Below are 19,700 nucleotides of genomic sequence, written 5' to 3'. Positions count from 1 at the left end.
TAGAAATAAACCTTAAAAAAACCAAAATCATGCAGTTTAAACCCATCCAAAAGAAGCCTTTAGAATTACAATTAAAAGCAAATAATAATGAAATTGAAGAGGTTAACGAATTTAAATTGCTCGGAATCATAATAGACTCGAGTTTAAACTGGAAAACCCACATTCAAAATACCAAAACGAAAATAGCTAGATATACATACGCGCTAAGTTTACTAAAATCGAACACGACTTTTGAATCTGCGTTGTCTGTGTACTTCGCGTATATATATTAGAGTCTCCGTTATGGTGTAGTCCTGTGGGGAGCCAGCGTAGACTCTCATCAACTTTTCATCATGCAAAAGAAGTGTATCCGAATATTAGCCAATATCCATATTCCTAACAGCTGCCACCCTCATTTTACTAAACTTAATCTGTTAACGCTACCCTCAATATTTATATTGGAAACGGCCCTCTTTGTTCGAAAACACCCAGACCTATTCCCGATAAAACCGGAAACGTCAAAAACTAGAAGCCAATATAAAAACAAATTACTACTACCAAAAGCTAACTTAGCCATCTTCAAACATGGGCCACAATATAATTGTATTTCAATTTTTAATAAAATTCCGGACAGTATTAAACTTGAAACAAGTGACAAATTATTTAAAAATAAATTAAAAGAAATGTTAATCCACAAATGCTACTACTCAATTGAGGAGTTTTTAAATGACGAAAAGCTGGCGAAATAAAATATTTATTGTGACACTGAATTTTTTTTTTTTTTTTTTTTTTTTTTTTTTTTTTTTTTTTTTTTTTAATTATTATTTTTATCTACGTTTACAATAGCTCAAACTTTGTATATGGAATGTTATTTAATTTTTTTATGTTTTATTTACTATTATAATGTTATTATTATTATTCGAATTTTATATACACGAGACATATTATGTACAAATGTTTTAATAGGTATTAGATATTTAGTTAAATTTAATATTGTGTGCCCTAACAGGGTGTCATGAACTGACTAAATTAATGTAACATCTTATTATGTAACTTCATGACTGCAATAAATAAATGATAAATGAGAATTTTTTGTAGATACATAATATCTCTTTTGTGTATGTGATTGTAAATCTTTAATTAGTATGTGTATGTCAGATAGATTTTTTTAATATGTAAAATAATTAATGAATTAATAGGAATAATCATTTATTGCATATCACATAGCAGGTACAGGTGTTCTTAAATATAAGGCTGTTCATGTGACGCCCTGTTAGGGCACAGCAACATAGTTCCACATAGGGCTACATACTAATCTATTCTAAAATTGTACATATTATTTACATATATTCCTATTAATTCATTAATTATTTTACATATTAAAAAAAATCTATCTGACATACACATACTAATTAAAGATTTACAATCACATACACAAAAGAGATATTATGTATCTACAAAAAATTCTCATTTATCATTTATTTATTGCAGTCATGAAGTTACATAATAAGATGTTACATTAATTTAGTCAGTTCATGACACCCTGTTAGGGCACACAATATTAAATTTAACTAAATATCTAATACCTATTAAAACATTTGTACATAATATGTCTCGTGTATATAAAATTCGAATAATAATAATAACATTATAATAGTAAATAAAACATAAAAAAATTAAATAACATTCCATATACAAAGTTTGAGCTATTGTAAACGTAGATAAAAATAATAATAAAAAAAAAAAAAAAAAAAAAAAACATACAATAATTCAGTGTCACAATAAATATTTTATTTCGCCAGCTTTTCGTCATTTAAAAACTCCTCAATTGAGTAGTAGCATTTGTGGATTAACATTTCTTTTAATTTATTTTTAAATAATTTGTCACTTGTTTCAAGTTTAATACTGTCCGGAATTTTATTAAAAATTGAAATACAATTATATTGTGGCCCATGTTTGAAGATGGCTAAGTTAGCTTTTGGTAGTAGTAATTTGTTTTTATATTGGCTTCTAGTTTTTGACGTTTCCGGTTTTATCGGGAATAGGTCTGGGTGTTTTCGAACAAAGAGGGCCGTTTCCAATATAAATATTGAGGGTAGCGTTAACAGATTAAGTTTAGTAAAATGAGGGTGGCAGCTGTTAGGAATATGGATATTGGCTAATATTCGGATACACTTCTTTTGCATGATGAAAAGTTGATGAGAGTCTACGCTGGCTCCCCACAGGACTACACCATAACGGAGACTCGAATATATATACGCGAAGTACACAGACAACGCAGATTCAAAAGTCGTGTTCGATTTTAGTAAACTTAGCGCGTATGTATATCTAGCTATTTTCGTTTTGGTATTTTGAATGTGGGTTTTCCAGTTTAAACTCGAGTCTATTATGATTCCGAGCAATTTAAATTCGTTAACCTCTTCAATTTCATTATTATTTGCTTTTAATTGTAATTCTAAAGGCTTCTTTTGGATGGGTTTAAACTGCATGATTTTGGTTTTTTTAAGGTTTATTTCTAGATTGTGATCCCCGAGCCACTTTTGAACGGTAAGGAGCGTGTTGCAGAGCTGTTTGTTACATTCAGTACTATCTGTACCATTAAGTAGCAGGGAAATGTCGTCCGCGTACATAACGCACTTGACATTTGTGTCCAATATTTTAGGCAAGTCGTTTATGTACGACAAGAATAGGGTACATCCGAGCACACTGCCCTGTGGAATTGAGCAGGTGGTCGACCGCAACTGTGAGGTGATCGCCGTAACCTCCCGAGCCTCGTCATCGTAGTTATCTATCTGCACAACCTGCTTCCGGTTTTGCAGGTACGATTTAAACCAGTTATATGCGGTACCCCGTATTTCCATGTCGTGTAATTTAGATAACAGGATTACATGGGACACTTTATCGTAGGCCTTCGTCATGTCCAGTAGTAATCCGATACCATATTCTTTTGTGTTTATCTTCTCTAAAATTTCTTTTATGTAGTTATAAACGGCTAAGGTTGTCGAGTGATTTTTTCGAAACCCATATTGGTTTTTATCAAATATATTATATTTTTCAAAGAATTTTTTCTCTCATACTATAGTAGCATTTATTATATTATTTATTATTATTTATTTATTTATTTTATTTTTATTTATTTATATGACATTTATTACAGTTTCTAATTTATATAGTAGTGTTTCTACTTGAATTAAAAAACAAATTATATTTTCTAAAAATAATTTAATTTGTTCTAATACTTCTAATAAAAATAAGTATTGTTTGAATATCTTAAATTCACTGTATTTTTTTAGCTCAGGTATCTAAAACTACATAAACTAATTACATTACTAGACCTTATCCTATTGTAAGTATAAAGGGTGTAGCAGGATAGCTTAGGAAAAATTGCCCCCAGCGATTTTGGGCCGAAACTGTAATCAAACGATGCCTTTTGGGGAGGTTATACTCTGCACAAAGTTTCATCCCTCTGTTACCCCCTGGGGGTGAAAAACACCCGATTAACCCCAAAACTGTTTTAATTATTTTTTCCTAAACTATGAAAGTGACGAATTTCAAATTTTGTACAAATATTAATAAGACTAAAAGGTATGTGCAAAAAAAATATTAACCCCCTAACCATTCAAATTCTTGTAAAAAAAAACAAAAATAAAAAAAGAATCAACCTGTATATCAAGTTTCGCTCATGGTACACACACCATTTTTTTTTCAAAAATGAACCAGTTTATATTCTGCATTATACAAAAGTTTCATGGACCTACTCCAGAAGGAACATTGCGAAATTAATATGTATTGGCTCTTTGGTGCGTACTATTCATTGAACTCCCACTAAGAGCCTTGCATTATTAATAAACAATGGCTTGCGATCGGACCGTTGCTCGTGCCCGATTTGAAAAAGGTGGGGATAAAGAAGTATGAATCAAACTCATTTGTATTTATAAAAACATTTTTAGGGTTCCGTAGTCAACTAGGAACCCTTATAGTTTCGTCATGTCCGTCTGTCTGTCTGTCCGAGGCTTTGCTCCGTGGTCGTTAGTGCTAGAAAGCTGAAATTCTCGGCAAGGATATATGAATCAATAAAGCCGACAAAGTCGTACAATAAAATCTAAAAATTTAATTTTTTTAGGGTACCTCCCCTACACGTAAAGTGGGGGTGAATTTTTTTTTTGCAAGATCCTACAGTGTGGGTTACCCGTTGGAAAGGTATTTCAAAACTAATAGGGGTCTTCAACAAACATTTTTTGATAAAGTGAATATATTCGGAGATAATCGCTCCGAAAGAAAAAAAATAGTCCCCCCCCCTCTAACTTTTGAACCATAGGTCCAAAAAATATGAAAAAAATCGTGGAAGTAGAGCTTAAGAAAGACATTAAATGAAAACTATAGCGGACATGATCAGTTTAGCTGTTTTTGAGTTATCGCAAAAAGTTTCCCCTTCATAGTAAAAAGACTTACTTTAATTAGGTACTATATATGCAAATTTGCCTACTTATTTAACTCGCGTGAAAGGTACCGTTTCATCCCTTGGTTAACAATTTACTATACTTTAAGCTCCAGTTTAGCTTATTGTAACGGAAGAGTAACTACGGAACCCTACACTGAGCGTGGCCCGACATGCTCTTGGCAGGTTTTTTTTTAATTATTTTGGTTTCGGGACCGAGACGTTGCGTATTAAGCATGATACGAGTATAATGATTAGTGGCTACGAAATAGTACGTTTATTTTAATTTCGCAATGTTCCTTCTGGAGTAGGTCGATGAAACTTTTCTATAATGTAGAATATAAATTGGTTCATTTTTGAAAAAAAAATGGTGTGTGTACCATGAGCCAAACTTGATATACAGGGTGATTCTTTTTTTATTTTTGTTTTTTTTTACAAGAATTTCAATGGTTAGGGGGTTAATATTTTTTTTGCACATAGCTTTTAGTCTTATTAATATTTGTACAAAATTTGAAATTCGTCACTTTCATAGTTTAGGAAAAAATAATTAAAACAGTTTTGGGGTTAATCGGGTGTTTTTCACCCCCAGGGGGTAACAGAGGGATGAAACTTTGTGCAGAGTATAACCTCCCCAAAAGGCATCGTTTGATTACAATTTCGGCCCAAAATCGCTGGGGGCAATTTTTCCTAAGCTATCCTGCTACACCCTTTAGCTAGTCGTTTCAAAATGAGAGCGTAACTACGTTTGTATGGAGAACCGAGCTTGCTGAGGACCCTTAAATGAATAAATAATTTTCGAAAATTCAGGTGACCTAAAAACTTAGATATTTTTCATATGCTGTATTATTTAGCTTAGATCTTGCTCAAGGACAAAAGTACGAGCTTTTTCTAAAAAAAATCGCCTCAAAAACAATTAATCTAAAGAAAATGCAAACTTGGTTGGTATTTTTAACTAGCAATATCATGGGCGTGTCAGTAGCGTCAAGTGTCAAGTAGCGGTACTAATAATTCCGCTACTCGACGCTAGATGTCGACTACGAAAATAATAAGCGTTTTGGTAACAAAACTGATGTATGGAGTGAGCACTCTATGCTTACTTCTTATTTCTCTATGCACGCCAAAAGTCCTATGTTCGGTTCTTGTCTGTTTTAATTTTTTGTGTTTTAATTATTTATATAAGAATTCAAGCCTTGGCGACCCTCTACATCTGTAAGGATAATTTAATATCTTTTTTTATATTTTATCTCTGACACTTAGAGACTTATACATCTCTAAAGAATTTTAAAATTTTATGGTTTTATTTTATTTATCATAGTTTTTTTGTGTAATTTGACATTTAGAGACAGTATACATCTCTAATAAAGTATTTATTATTTCATCGATTCGATATTTGTAATTGTTTTTTTTTTTTTAATTTATTGTTTGTAAAAATGGACATGTAAAAGTGCCCCTGTGGCCTATTTGCTGAATAAATGTTTGATATTTGATATGAAATTATGACGACGTTTAATATAACACTTACACGCTCTGTACTAGAAAATCGCTACCATGATAACCCAAAATTTTTTTCAAATCGCTTCAGCCTTCCAGAAATCGGGACACATACATAGAAATCGTCTTAGCAAATTTTCCACTGACTTTTTTTTGTGCCAAAGTGTGGTCGTGCCACTATCCTTTACAGTAAAATGGCATATATGATAGCATTTACACACTCGCTTGCAACTTGGTGTGACTCAAAAAAAAATCCAAAATAAAAAATGAAATTTTAAATTTGGAAATCAGTTCAAAAATCGAATTTGTCCGTTAGGTTACAACGTTTCTTGCGTACGTGCTAGCTCAATCCACGTACTATAGAAGCAACAACGTGTTAGTCACCATGGGCGGGGACTTCACATTCATGGATGCCTTCATGTGGTTCGACAATCTCGACAAACTTATCAAGTGAGTGCCAAGAACGCGTATATGCGTCGTGTGTTGTCAGCCAAGTACGCTTATGGGTCACTTCCTTACACAGATTTTTAACAAATACTTTTGCTACCACATTATTACTTATAGAACGCGAGCCAGGAGCATATATCGTCAGTCATCGCCTGCTGATACTTTGTCAGTTGATAGTAAAGATGCTATCATGAATTAATAAAAAAAAATATAATAAAAAAAACCCGACTGCACACTAAAAAGAGGAATACAAGCCCCACAAGAATATTGTTATTTACAACAATTTTTTTTGACATAGGTATTTGTCATCACTATTTTTACCCGACTGCCAAAGGGAAGAGGGTAATGTTTTTCGAGTGTATGTATGTATGTATGTCTGTTTCTTTGTGGCCTCCTGTAGCCTAAACGGCTTGATGGATTTTGATGTATGAGGTATCGTTAGATTCGTCTTGATCACGGGAGTGTCATATGATGGTAAGTATCGCAGGCGGGGACCAACAGAGGGTGACCAGCTGACGGTCTTTCCACCGCGATACAACCGGCTGAAGATTTTATTTAAATTCGCAATAGCATCTAAACAATCATATTACAAAATATCAAATGGAAGGCGATGGCTAAATTTATTTATTTTTTACGTGTTTCGGTGGCTGCCAGTCCTCAACCCACCAACGAAGCGATAGCTGACGTCCATGAGGGTTTATCATACATAGCCCTTAACCACAATAAGTGTTTTCGACCGGGAGGTCATGGAAATCTGTGGCTGGCTTGCGGTCTAATATTTATTTCCGATAAAAAACTGTCGCTTCTGTGGGTGGTAGACTGGTTTTTCAGTCATAACTTGTAACAATTGAGTTTACGTACAAAAATCCTTTATTTTCTCCTTAACCCATCCTTAGCAAGAATTAAAAAATGTGTCTATAGCCGGCGGCGTAATAAAATGGTAGGTTTCCATTTTTCCCCAAACTAACTTTTTAATTAGGTCACCTGGTTTTCATCTATCATTTTGAATTCATAAACTACCTAACATCTTTTTCCTTTTTACTAATCTTGCTTTGCATGCTGCATGTTATTTTTAACATCCTCCTATATTTTTATAATAACATCATACATAGATTTGTACTAGATGGCGCTGTTCTGCTCTGTATATTATACAGTAACTACTATTGCGGTAATCTAATAGTAATTACCTGACATGTATTTTTTTTATTTTATCAATAAAGTAGTGAAATGAAAAAGACAAAGCATCGTATAGCGCCATCTATGTACTTAAGCTGTCAAATTTGCTACCACTTTGTACTATTTTACGTACAGGTTGATTCACGAAAAATGGCATGAATGGGATGAACGAAACTTTCATTGTATGATCATTGATTACTCATCTATGTGAGTATGTGTATACTGATACAGGTATACAGTCAGAGCCACCATTTTATTTATTTAGATAGATGGAGTTTTATTTGCATACCAATATATAGTTACATACATGGACCCTGGAAAGGGTGTAGCAAAATAAAAATGTAAGTAGTTCACAATATCACACTTTGCTTACTCTTACTTATATTTATTTAAACTTCAATGCACAAATAAAGAAACATGTACAAATGGCGAACTTATGCCAATAGGCATTCTCTACCAGTCAACCATTGGGTCAAACAGATACATTTGTGTATGTTGGTGCAAGAGAAATTAATAACAAATAATAAGGAAAAAATTAAATATGAAGTCAAATAATATTAAAAATATAGTTAAATACTATATCTTTAGGTTTTCAAATAAAAGTAAACAAAAGCTACCCTCAAATGTCTCCCAAGCCAGTTGAGGGTAGATGAAAACATTACATGATCAAATAATGTGGGTTATAGTCAGGTCGTTGAGTGACAGATCCAGGCGGTTTTGTATTTGGTTGGTTAACCAATAAATGTTATAACTACCGGAAAATGTACAAATTGTTTGTTTACTTTTATTTAAATACCTAAAGATACAGAGTATAGGTACTACTTATATAATTAAAACCAAAAGCAATAATAGGAAAAATTCCATTGAATATACTTATATAATGTATAAAAGATAGACTAATACATATAATTATGTACATATATCTGATGTTGACCTTATTTAAGTTCTTCTGACAGAATCTGAATATGCTTGCGAAGTAGTCGTTTGAAAACCGGTTTGATTTTATTCGCTAATGTAATACACACATCGATATTTTCATTCACCATTCACACATTCATTTCATTCGTGTCGGCTCTTGTGAATCAATCCTATACACCATATTATTCCTAAGTACAGGTCAATTCACAAGAGCTGGCATGAACGGAACGAATGCGTGAATGAAAATATCTGTGTGTGTTCTGTGTATGACATTAACCATGACTCTAGTATAACTGGATCAGGCATGAGCGATGGGGGGAAATGACCGAACGGGATAGTCTTATGTAGGTACTTATCTTTCAGTAGGAATAGCAGAGTTAGCGCTGTTATTGTTTATGCTTTTCACAGACTCATTTTTTATTCCGCACCGTAAATTTTAGTATGATTAATGGTGGGCAACAAATAACCCGACCAAATTACGTAGGTTATTTTTGGTATGCTGTCAGGAATGTTAAAACGTGTTTTTAATTTTGTCGCATTGCGTATGTTCTGTCCCTCACGTAGGTATAGCACATCTATAGGAACCTACCATCTATGACACTAACCAATAAAATGGCGGCTCTGACTGTATACCGACAAAGAGAATTTGAAATAGGTAGAGGTGTATTTTCAAAGAAAATTTTGTAGCAACTCAAATTTACTGCCATCTTTCGACACATAATTTAAACTTTTAGAACGCCATTTGACTTTGATCCTTATTATTTTACTTATATGAGTTAATTTGTTAAATATCAAAAAGTGGCGCCATCTAATAGATCAAAAGCCAAAGGTATAGTAGCATCGTTTCGAGCAATTATTCTTATTCAATGGCGCCATAACCTTTAGGCCGTGCCCGGTAAGATGGCGCCACTTTTTGATATTTAAAAAATTTAACACATATCAATGAAAGAATAAGGATCAAAGTCAAATAGTGTTCTAAAAGTTTTAATAATTGTGTGTCGAAAGTTTTCTTTCACAATACACCTCTATTTCAAATTCTCTTTGATACCGTTCGTTCTATTAGTGCCAGCTTTCGTGAAGAGACCTGTAAGTACCTATAGGTACTCGTATGATGAATTACGATAAAAATGAATGTGTTCACAAATGAATGTATTCACAGATACGCCAACATGAAATCGGCGAAGGAGAATCTGAACGTGAAGCTGTTCTACTCTACTCCTACCTGTTACTTGAAGGCAGTCAAGGATGCCAAGTAAGTTTTTTCTCAACTTGCAATGAAATATTGACATGACTTACTTAACATTACGTCCGGAAATACTACGTGTCCAGTGCGATGAGTGAAGATGATATGTAAAGGAATTTCATACAGCCTTACACACTTAGGCCTGTAAAGCAACCTTCTTTTGTTTTAAACGTCAAATTGTGACACAAAGTCTTGGCATTCAACCATCAAATAGTAGTAGATTCGTAATTTGTTTTTAGCTGTGTAAACCTACGAATAAAACATATTAACTATTTTTTTTCATTGCAAGTTTGATCGCGTCGCGTATCCCTCGGGGTACTTGGCCTGCAACACTTCGTTTCCCGGGCTCTGTAGTAGTGTACTATGAACCCATTGCCGCTATTGAACTCATGAGGACATGAACTGATCTATATTTCATTAATAGCATCCTAATATGCACTGAAGTGAAAGGGACCTACAGGAAAAACCTGTTTTAGGGTTCCGTACCTCAACACGAAAAAAACGGAACCTTTATAGTATCACTTTGTTGTCCGTCCGTCTGTCTGTCTGTCAAAACCTGTTTATCTGGGGACAGAGGCAGCATTAGGCGTGGGCGACGTGGCCCACCGCCTACGGCCTCGCGCCTCAAGTATGACTCGGACACAACGTAAAAAAAATAGTTATTTCTTGCGCCACCAGAGGGCCTCGTTAAATGTACCTTGCATACAGTTTTGGTCTTGCCCCGCCACTGTCTGGGGAAAGCGTAAAGGTATCAAGTTGAAATTAAAACCAAATACTCATGTCTACAGTCCCTTGAAGCTGTAAAAAATCAAACTTCTTAGTTGACGTAAAAAAAAGATACGGCCGTTTATGCCACAAAAATCGTATATTTCGACACTATCAAGGGAATCAAAATTTATAGAGTACTTACCTTTGACCTAGAACTATGAAATTTGGCAAGTAATATCGTCTAAAAAAAACTCAATTTAGGAAGAAAATGACAAGCTTTCTATTAGAACACTGTTTCTATAGTGTCAAGGAGTTTATTGAGCACAATCATGCAAATGATTAACATTATTATTAATAATCCAATATAAATCTTATGTAATGTAATGATAATGAACCAGTGTGATAGAATGATAATCAACTAATGTAATGTTATGTTTTGTATTGATATTAGTCCAATTGATGTAATGATACGTGCTATGCAATTTTTATAGTCTAATCTATTTATCATAATTGTTATTTAATTAAATTTAAAAATATAGTTATTTTCAGTCTAACACATCGTGTTGGACTAAAAATTCTTGTACAATAAAATTTGCGCATCGTTTAATTACGATAGAATACTGTACAATATTCTACAAGAACATCCTGTAACTATAATTAAGTATTCTTGCAAATAAATGATATTGATTGATTGATTTGATTCATCTTATACCTACTACTAGTACAGGAAAAATACTGAAAACGAGACATTTGTATAACAATTAAAAATAAGTTAATTTCGTACGTGGTTATGACTTTTCCCTCGTGTTTATCCTATGTTTACTCTTGCAGCCCAAGTTTACCCATCAAACAAGATGACTTCTTCCCGTACGCATCCGACTCAACTGCCTTCTGGACTGGTTACTTCACTTCTCGCCCAACCACCAAGAGGATGGAGAGAGAGACCAACAACTATCTACAGGTAGGGAACTCTTTCTAGCATATAAAGGTATAAACGACCGGTGGGCCGGATCCGGTCTAAAAAAATCCATAAAATCCTGTTCCCGAAAAGTGGCCTAGCTGTGGCCCAGGGGTCAAAAATCTGTATCTCTGTATCTTTAGGTATGTAAATAAAAGTAAACAAACAATATGTAAATTTTGGGGTAGTTATAACATGTATTGGTTAACCAAGCAAATACAAATCTGCCTGGATCTGTGTCTGAACGACTGACTTTAACCTACATTATTTGATCATGTAATGTTTTCATCTACCCCCAACTGGCTGTAGGAGCCATTTGAGGATAGATTTTGTTTACTTTTATTTATTACCTAGACTTCTTAATTCACTGGACTACCCAGTCCAGTAAAGTACCCACTTTATTTTCAGCCCCACCACAGAGAAAAAGAGAAAGACCAACAGCTACCTAAGTTGGACTCTGAAGGAGAACTTAGTCATAATATTAGATCATAGGAAAATCTCAAAATGTCAAATCTCTATACATCAAAATCTAATTCTATGTATAAGACAGAGGGTAAAAACTTATTTTATTGTTTATTTGTTTCAGACCTTTAAAATGTTGCAAGTCCTGACGAATCTGCCGCAATCCAACATGTTCATTCTGAATGAGCTTAAGAGTGCCATGGGTAAGTACCAACATGTTACCATTATTATAATAAATAAATAAAATAAATATTATAGGACATTATTACACAAATTGACTAAGTCCCACAGTAAGCTCAATAAGGCTTGTGTTGTGGGTACTTAGACAACGATATATATAATATATAAATATTTATAAATACTTAAATACATAGAAAACACCCATGACTCAGGAACAAATATCCATGCTCATCACACGAATAAATGCCCTTACCAGGATTTGAACCTGGGACCATCAGCCTCATAGGCAGGTTCACTACCCACTAGGCCAGACAAGTCGTCAGCGGCACTATACTCTGTATCTTTAGGTATTTAAAAAAGGTAAACAACAAACGTTGTGTTGTTAAACTACCCTCAAATGGCTCCTTAAGCCAGTTGAGGGTAGATGAAAACATTACATGATCAAATAATGTAGGTTAAAGTCAGGTCGTTCAGGGACAGATCCCGGCGGTTTTGTATTTGGTTGGTTAACCAACAAATGTTATAACTACCCGAAAATTTACAAATGGTTTGTTTACTTTTATTTAAATACCTAAAGATGAGTATAGGTAAAAATCATCACTTTGTTTGGTCAGTGGTGATTTCTACCTAATGTTTTGTCATGGGGGAGTCCAAGCGCTCAGCGAACATGCTCAGGATGGTGTCGGAGCAGCCGCGTACTCTGTTCAGCAGTAACGCTACTCTCTTCCTTCTGACGGCGTGAAAGCCATCAGTGCGCGCCTCGGCGAACATAGCCGACGCACTGCAGCGTCGCGGCAGCTCCATCAGCATCCTGAATATGTTATTATATAGAACCCTGAGCGTATTGTATGTGCGCTGCGTATGACTCACCCACAGGCTGCTGGTGTAGAAGAAGGTTTGGCAATAAGACCTAAATAATATGATTTTTACTTCCTTCGTACGCCGAGAGAACCTGCGGGTGATATTATTCCACGCAATTTGGGTGGATCAACTATTTCTTGTTGTTAATATGTACCTCTTCCAGGCATGATGCAGCATCACGACGCCATCACGGGCACTGAGAAGCAACACGTAACTCACGACTACGAGCGTATTGTTTCGCGGGCGGTGGACGACGCTTACATCATCGGCAACCAGGCTTTCAAGTAAGTTTACTATTAGTGATGCTTTCTCTCCCCGGTATGACGCAGCAACATCACGGACACAGAGAAGCAACACGTAACTCATGACTACGAGCGTATCGTGGCGCGGGCGGTCGACGACGCTTATATATCATCGGAAACCAGGTTTTCAAGGAAGTTTACTATTAGTGATGAGTGATGCTTGCTCTCCCAAGTTTGACACAGCAACGTCACGGACACAGAGAAGCAACACGTAACTCACGACTACGAGCGTATCGTGGAGCGGGCGGTCGACGACGCTTACAGTACATAATTATGACTAAAAATTCTCAACTTTGTTTCGTTTTGTAACTCGCGCCCTTGGGTTTTAAGAATCTTTATTATGTACTGTTGCACAAAGTACTATTTTGTATATATATAATATGTGGCATTATCTAGGAAAAGGGACCTTATTGTCGATGGCGTTTAAGCTACACTGCGTCGCGCAGCGTTGTATTTGTATTGGAGCCATTATTGGAGCATCGTTTATGACGGCGGAAGCGCCATCGACAGTAAGGTCCCTTTTCATGGATAACGTCACATATATGTAACAATAATATAAGCATCAGTTTTGCTCTAGAAATATTTAATAAACAGATCCATTATGTTGGTATGGGTCCGGGTCGTAGCTAACGTCTATCGTCCCAGTGCGTATGATCTCCTTGTACACTAGCGCGGATTTCCGAGCGGTTCGTTTCCTGTCTGGGTCGTCAAAGTCCACTTGGTATAGGCCGAATTTGTACCTGAAAAGTAGCGGTTGGTGTTAGGACATCCGATAGCTGGCGCGGGTGCACGCAGCGGGCGCACGCACGCGGGTGCCATTGTAGGTAAAATCCGTTGCCCCCGTCCGGGCCAGTTAGCGTTGTTAAACATAAATAACTAGAGAACAAGATAAGTTGGCAGCGGTTTTGATAGCCCAGAGTCCCAGACGGTGCAAGTGTCAAGTGAACGTCATAATGACATAGAAGTTTGACGTTTTAAATGCGAGTAACCCGTGCACCGTCTCGGCTATCAAAATCGCTGCTAACTTATCTTGGTTTTACTGTATCTTGTGCCTCCAGTGACGCAGCGAACGAGCGAGAAAATGTGACTTAGGTCTGACAGATAATTTTATCTGATGTTTGAGAAATCAGAGCTTATTCTTATTTGTGCATTTTTGAATTACAATTAGATAGATAGATAGATAAAATCTTTTTTAATACAGTTGATCAAAAAGTGCTACTTTACGTAGCTGTTTAGCGTGCGGAAAGTTGGATTTCGCGAACTAGTGCTTTTTACTTTTCCACTTGTTCCAATTCATGACTACTTATTGATGAGTGTTAATGTTAGTTTCCTTTAAAAATCGTAATCAACATAAAATCCTACTGTTAATGTAAAAATAATAAATGTAAGCATATTTCATATTTTATTACTTACCTCTTCATCATTATAACACGTTTATTTTTTAATATTGAAAAACCGTTCTTAATAAGTTGTCTGAATTGAACGGCATAGCTGCCGAAACGCCTGTTAAAGTAGAGGCGTTTTTTCTTACCGCAAGAATGTTTTAAGTTTCCAAAGGCAACATTCGATATTGTTTTCATACAATTTAAATATACGATACACAAATAATCGTAAATAACGATACTTAGGTAATAATAGTATAATATTTTATATTTACAATTGTTTCTGTCTTATAGAACATGCATAAAAAAAAGTTCTTGTTGTTTTTTCTTATTTTTTCGCAACTGAATAAAAAAACGTCGTTCGCTACACGTCCGGAAATATTATTCTTCACTCGTCCCGAGTCTTGTCACTCGCCAACGGCTCGTGGCAAGATATCTCGGTACTCGTGAAGTAATGACATACTTTCCGCACTAGCAACGAAAGGTACTATATTCAACCACAACTTACATGCTTTGTGACACAAACAAATAACAAGAGAAAAAGAAAATTGTCAAGAGACAAAGAAAAAGTAACATACAATTTGACACTAATATCAATAACAATGTATTACGTGTCTTATTTTTAGATTAGTAGATATATTAGTAGAACCGTCGGGTCCATTCGAGGTCATATAAGCAAAATGTCGGGCTAATTAATAGTTTCTACATACTTAACAAGTCTTGTGTCATATTTTACTTCAAAAAACTTTATAATGCATTGTTACTGAAAAAATACTTATTTTTAGGGCCTGTTTCATAATGTCCAAGTAAAGTATTGGATAGCTAATAAATAAATAAATTAACTGCCAGATAAAACTACCTTTAGTTACAAAGGTGTTTATTTACTAGTTAAGCTTATTTGAAGATTGTGAAACGCCAACGAAGACTTGCCTTACTATAACTGTTTACTTACTCATATCCACTGCCCCATTCAAAACTATCCATCAGGGACCAGAAGAAATATCCTTGACAGTTAGACCCATCTGCCCTCGCGTCCATCAAGGCGTCCAAATAGTTTCTCATATAATTCACTTTCTTCCGATCATCGAGACCCTCGGCTGATGATAGGGGGAAACCATTCTCGGTGATGTAGACCAGGGGGTTGTTGTAGGTATCTTTGAGGTATAGGAGTAGGGAATAGAATCCTGGGGCGTATTCCTGTAAAAAAATGTGATTGTCATACATAAATAGAAAAATGATATGGGACAATACTCTTTTAAACCAAGCAAATCAGCTTGCAAGAGATTGCTATATAAGCATCTGCTGAAATAATAGTTTAAGTTGTAAGTATCCATCGTTATATATTAGATGTATGTTAGAAATATATGATGTCCTCCCAGACGCATCCGTCGACCGCGACACCCGGACAAATCAGGTATCCTGTAAATTATGACGTGCATGGGCTCGAACGTGACTTGCGAAACCGAGTTTTGTTTTTAAACTTCCGGCCGCAAGTCGTGCAGTAAAGCTCGTCATTTGAGTCGTAAGTATATGTGTAGGGCTTGTAAGTGTATGAAACATAGTTTTAATTTAATTAATAGAATCAGGCGTTACTTTGCGGAAACCCGTGCTAATTCAAGTCAATCAGTGCTCACCCGTTACTTAATTGCTTACTTGAAACACGTGTTGAGTTTTATGCGTTTGGTGGTGGGTTGTTATATTTATTTGCGTATTTGTTTTTGCGGTGGGAGGATGGGAACATTAATTGCATGTTAAATTCAAAATTCAATTTTTATTCTGCAAGTAGGCCTCAAGGGCTCTTTTACAAGACAATACAACATTTATAGTAACATCATATAGTGACATGAAAAATACATAACAACATTTATAAATACAATAGCCAATACCTGGGTAAACATTACATGAATAATCTTAAAATAAATAATTACCACAATACAATAGAGATGTATAGTCTCTATGGTTAAAAACACATTAAATCTGGAGATGTAAAAGGTCCCCAATGTCAGAGTACTAATACTAATAAAATTTGGAGGTGTAAAGTCTCTCCAAGTGTCAAAATAAAATTTATACTAAATAAATAAACCGCGTCTGCGGCGCGTTAAAATACGCAAATAAGTAAAACGGGTGAGCACTGATTGACTAGCACGTTATTTTCTCGCGGATTAGCAAAGTAATATTTCTTGCTTTAATTAGTTTTAATTTGTTAATAATATTGAAACCAATTGCAGTAGCTTTCATTAAATACATAAAAAATATAAAGGACGAATAGGACGTTCAACTTTTAATGCATAAAGCGCTAGAAATTATACAAGTTTCGTTGAAATATCAAAAACACTTCAAATTTTTGATTATGTGGTTGGGGGCGTTAACCTATTATGATCTTATCTGTAAGCCAATGTGCGATATATTTCATTTCACCACTTGACGGCATTTATCAAGAATTTATTTATGTTTTTATTAAACTTATTAATCAGATAAAATGTTGACACCTTTGATGTTATCTAATAATATGGCTTTATTGAGAATTTTAATAATTTTATCTAAGTACACAAATGTCATAAACCTCAAATTATGAGTTCAATGACCGCAACTTACAACCAGTGGAACGATAAACTTTTTTGTTAGAACAAACATATTATCTGTGAAATGTTTATGTTATTAATGCTTAAAAATGACATTAAAGACGATTTTATTATTAAATTCGAATTGAATACTTTTCAACATTGCGATGCGATTTTTCCTTAATATTATTCGAAATTGCATTACAAAAAATATATATGTGTATTTAACTATGTATAGCAGATTTGTCAGTACTGCTACTTGACGATAGATGTCGCGACGAACGAATAAAGTCTAATGCTCAACAATGTTCAGCTAATGTTATAACCAGAGTAAGCGTAGGAGTTAAAAATTGAGTTCCGGTTACTCCAGTTGAGCATTAGACTTTTTGTTTGCCTCGACATCTATTGTCGAGTAGCAGTAGTTCCGCTACTTGACGCTAGATGTAGACTACGAAAATAATAGTATTTTTGGTAACAAAACCGTTGTAAGGAGTGAGCACTCTTGGTCTTCTGAATTCTCTTTGCGGTAATTGCCACTGTGCGAGCGGGACAACAATATAAACATGCGCGTGCGATAGAGATAGAAAATGGCGGGTACGAAATTCTTCGAGGTTAGTGTCAACTTACTTTACTTTTTGGTCAGTTTTTTTTAATACTACCTCGGTGGCAAACAAGCATACGGCCCGCCTGATGGTAAGCAGTCTCCGTAGCTTATGTACTCCTCACCCTCGTTGTGCTCTCTGGCAACCTTAATCACCGGCAGGATAACAACACTATGAGTAGGGTCTAGTGTTATTTGGCTGCAGTTTTCTGTAAGGTGGAGGTACTTCCCCAGTTGGGCTCTGCTCTAGATCTGGAATGACATCCGCTGCACTGCGCCCTAACACACAAAGCGAGATGACATTCACAATGCTCATACCTCTTTTACAGTACATATGGTGCTACTTTATAGCACTAGTGCGAAAATTAGCATATTACGTTACTGTGTCGAACATTTAAAGGGCCATATGTACTGTAAAACGTTGTACGATACATGTGCGAATACGTAATTCGTAACTCGTGTCGATTTAAAACACTCCCTTCGGTCGTGTTTTAATTTATCGCCACTCGTTTCGAATTTCCTATTTTTCGCACTTGTATCGTAATATACTATTTTGGACGTAGTTTAAAGACACCCGGGTATGTCTTTAAACTACGTCCAAAAGAGAGGTATGGGCATACTAGTCCTTACTTTATCCGCTGTCAAATTATTTATGAAAATGTATCTAACCCTCATAATATCAAATGAGCTGGCAGGCCACGAGTCGTCCACGTATGTGCCGATACCGACGTCGTCGTAGAAGGAAGGCTCTTCGTACATTCCGTTCACTGACTCGTTCCTGTAATGATAGAAACAATTGACATATAGGACGGGCTACGGGCACTAATAATGGTGCTAGTTCAGTGGTGTCACTCACGAATTTGAGCCAATCGCGCAGTCTAACGCAACTAGTTACCTATCGAGCAATTATTAGGGTTGGCACAACTTGACGTCCCTATACGTGCACGACCACAGATAAGATAATGACTTGAATTTTAACAACCCTAAATGACCGAAAGGGATAGTGCCATACATTAGAAAGGGACAGCATAATTCGATCCTGAATCGCTGTCAAACTTCGGTTTTGTAGGAAGTGTCATTTCCGTACGGTAGTACTGTTATTCTGTGGCAATACATCGTGATGTCACGATATGGAAAACGAGAAAATTGTAATTTTGTCAGTGAAATATTGCTTTGATGTATTTTTGACGACCGGTCTGGCCTAGTGGGTAGTGACCCTGCCTATGAAGCTGATGGTCCCGGGTTCAAATCCTGGTAAGAGCATATATTTGTGTGATGAACACGGATATTTGTTTCTGAGTCATGGGTGTTTTCTATGTATTTAAGTATTTATAATTATATATTATATATATCGTTGTCTAGGTACCTACAACACAAGCCTTATTGAGCTTACTGTGGGACTAAGTCAATTTGTGTAATAATGTCCTATAATATTTATTTATTTATATTTATTTATTTATGTATACAGGGCGTCCCAAGACTATGGGACAACAAGGGAAAGTACCTTAAATATCGTAGATAGGATATTTTGCTGAAAGAAGACTTTATTTTGTTTTTAAAAGTCAGTAATATTGCATTCAACGAATTTCTAAAAAAAAATTGATAATTGCTTACTTTTTCTGGAAATTAAACCGATCCTGAAATTTTAATCAAAAATTTTATTCTATTAATTTCTTTTGCGATATCATATTTATGAGATGACTTATTTTTTATGTATTCTTTCGATTGGCATCTTAAAAATACAGGATGTTTTTATTTTCACATTTGAGTCAGTTCGATTTCCAGACAAAGTAACTTATTTTTTTAAATCTTTGAATGCAGTATTACTCAGTTTTGAAAATAAAATAAAGTCTCCTTTTAGCAAAATATCCAATGTCTTATATTTAAGGTACTTTCCCTTGATGTCCCATAGTCATCGGACGTCCTGTATAGTTGCTATACAATATTGTTTTAAATAAAATGAAAGGAATCGAATGGTCATCATAATTTAAAT

The 19,700-nt window shown here is 35.1% G+C and overlaps 1 protein-coding gene and 1 long non-coding RNA gene across 3 annotated transcripts in view; one reads left to right on the top strand and one right to left on the bottom strand.

Annotated features, from left to right (window-relative positions):
• LOC133532598 (lysosomal alpha-mannosidase-like) overlaps nucleotides 1-19,700 on the top strand; it is a 79,454-nt gene that overhangs the window by 34,471 nt on the left and 25,283 nt on the right. Inside the window, exons 8-12 of one of the 2 annotated variants that reach the window (XM_061871348.1) lie at nucleotides 6,225-6,358; nucleotides 9,609-9,701; nucleotides 11,232-11,361; nucleotides 11,945-12,023; nucleotides 13,025-13,145. In XM_061871348.1, coding sequence (XP_061727332.1) covers nucleotides 6,225-6,358; nucleotides 9,609-9,701; nucleotides 11,232-11,361; nucleotides 11,945-12,023; nucleotides 13,025-13,145 — 557 coding nt within the window. The remainder of the gene's footprint in view (nucleotides 1-6,224; nucleotides 6,359-9,608; nucleotides 9,702-11,231; nucleotides 11,362-11,944; nucleotides 12,024-13,024; nucleotides 13,146-19,700) is intronic. The other variant, XM_061871349.1, reaches the window with a different exon arrangement.
• On the bottom strand, nucleotides 13,730-15,586 carry LOC133532603 (uncharacterized). Its single transcript, XR_009801727.1, has 2 exons — nucleotides 15,498-15,586; nucleotides 13,730-13,903 (listed from the first exon to the last, which is right to left on the bottom strand). It is a non-coding gene; the product is annotated as an uncharacterized LOC133532603 (long non-coding RNA).

The sequence above is a fragment of the Cydia pomonella genome, chromosome 27, assembly GCF_033807575.1.
Source record: "Cydia pomonella isolate Wapato2018A chromosome 27, ilCydPomo1, whole genome shotgun sequence".
In the NCBI taxonomy this organism is placed as follows: Eukaryota; Metazoa; Arthropoda; class Insecta; order Lepidoptera; family Tortricidae; genus Cydia; species Cydia pomonella.
Note: the sequence above shows the minus strand (reverse complement) of the source record. Positions and strands in the feature narration are given on the sequence as shown.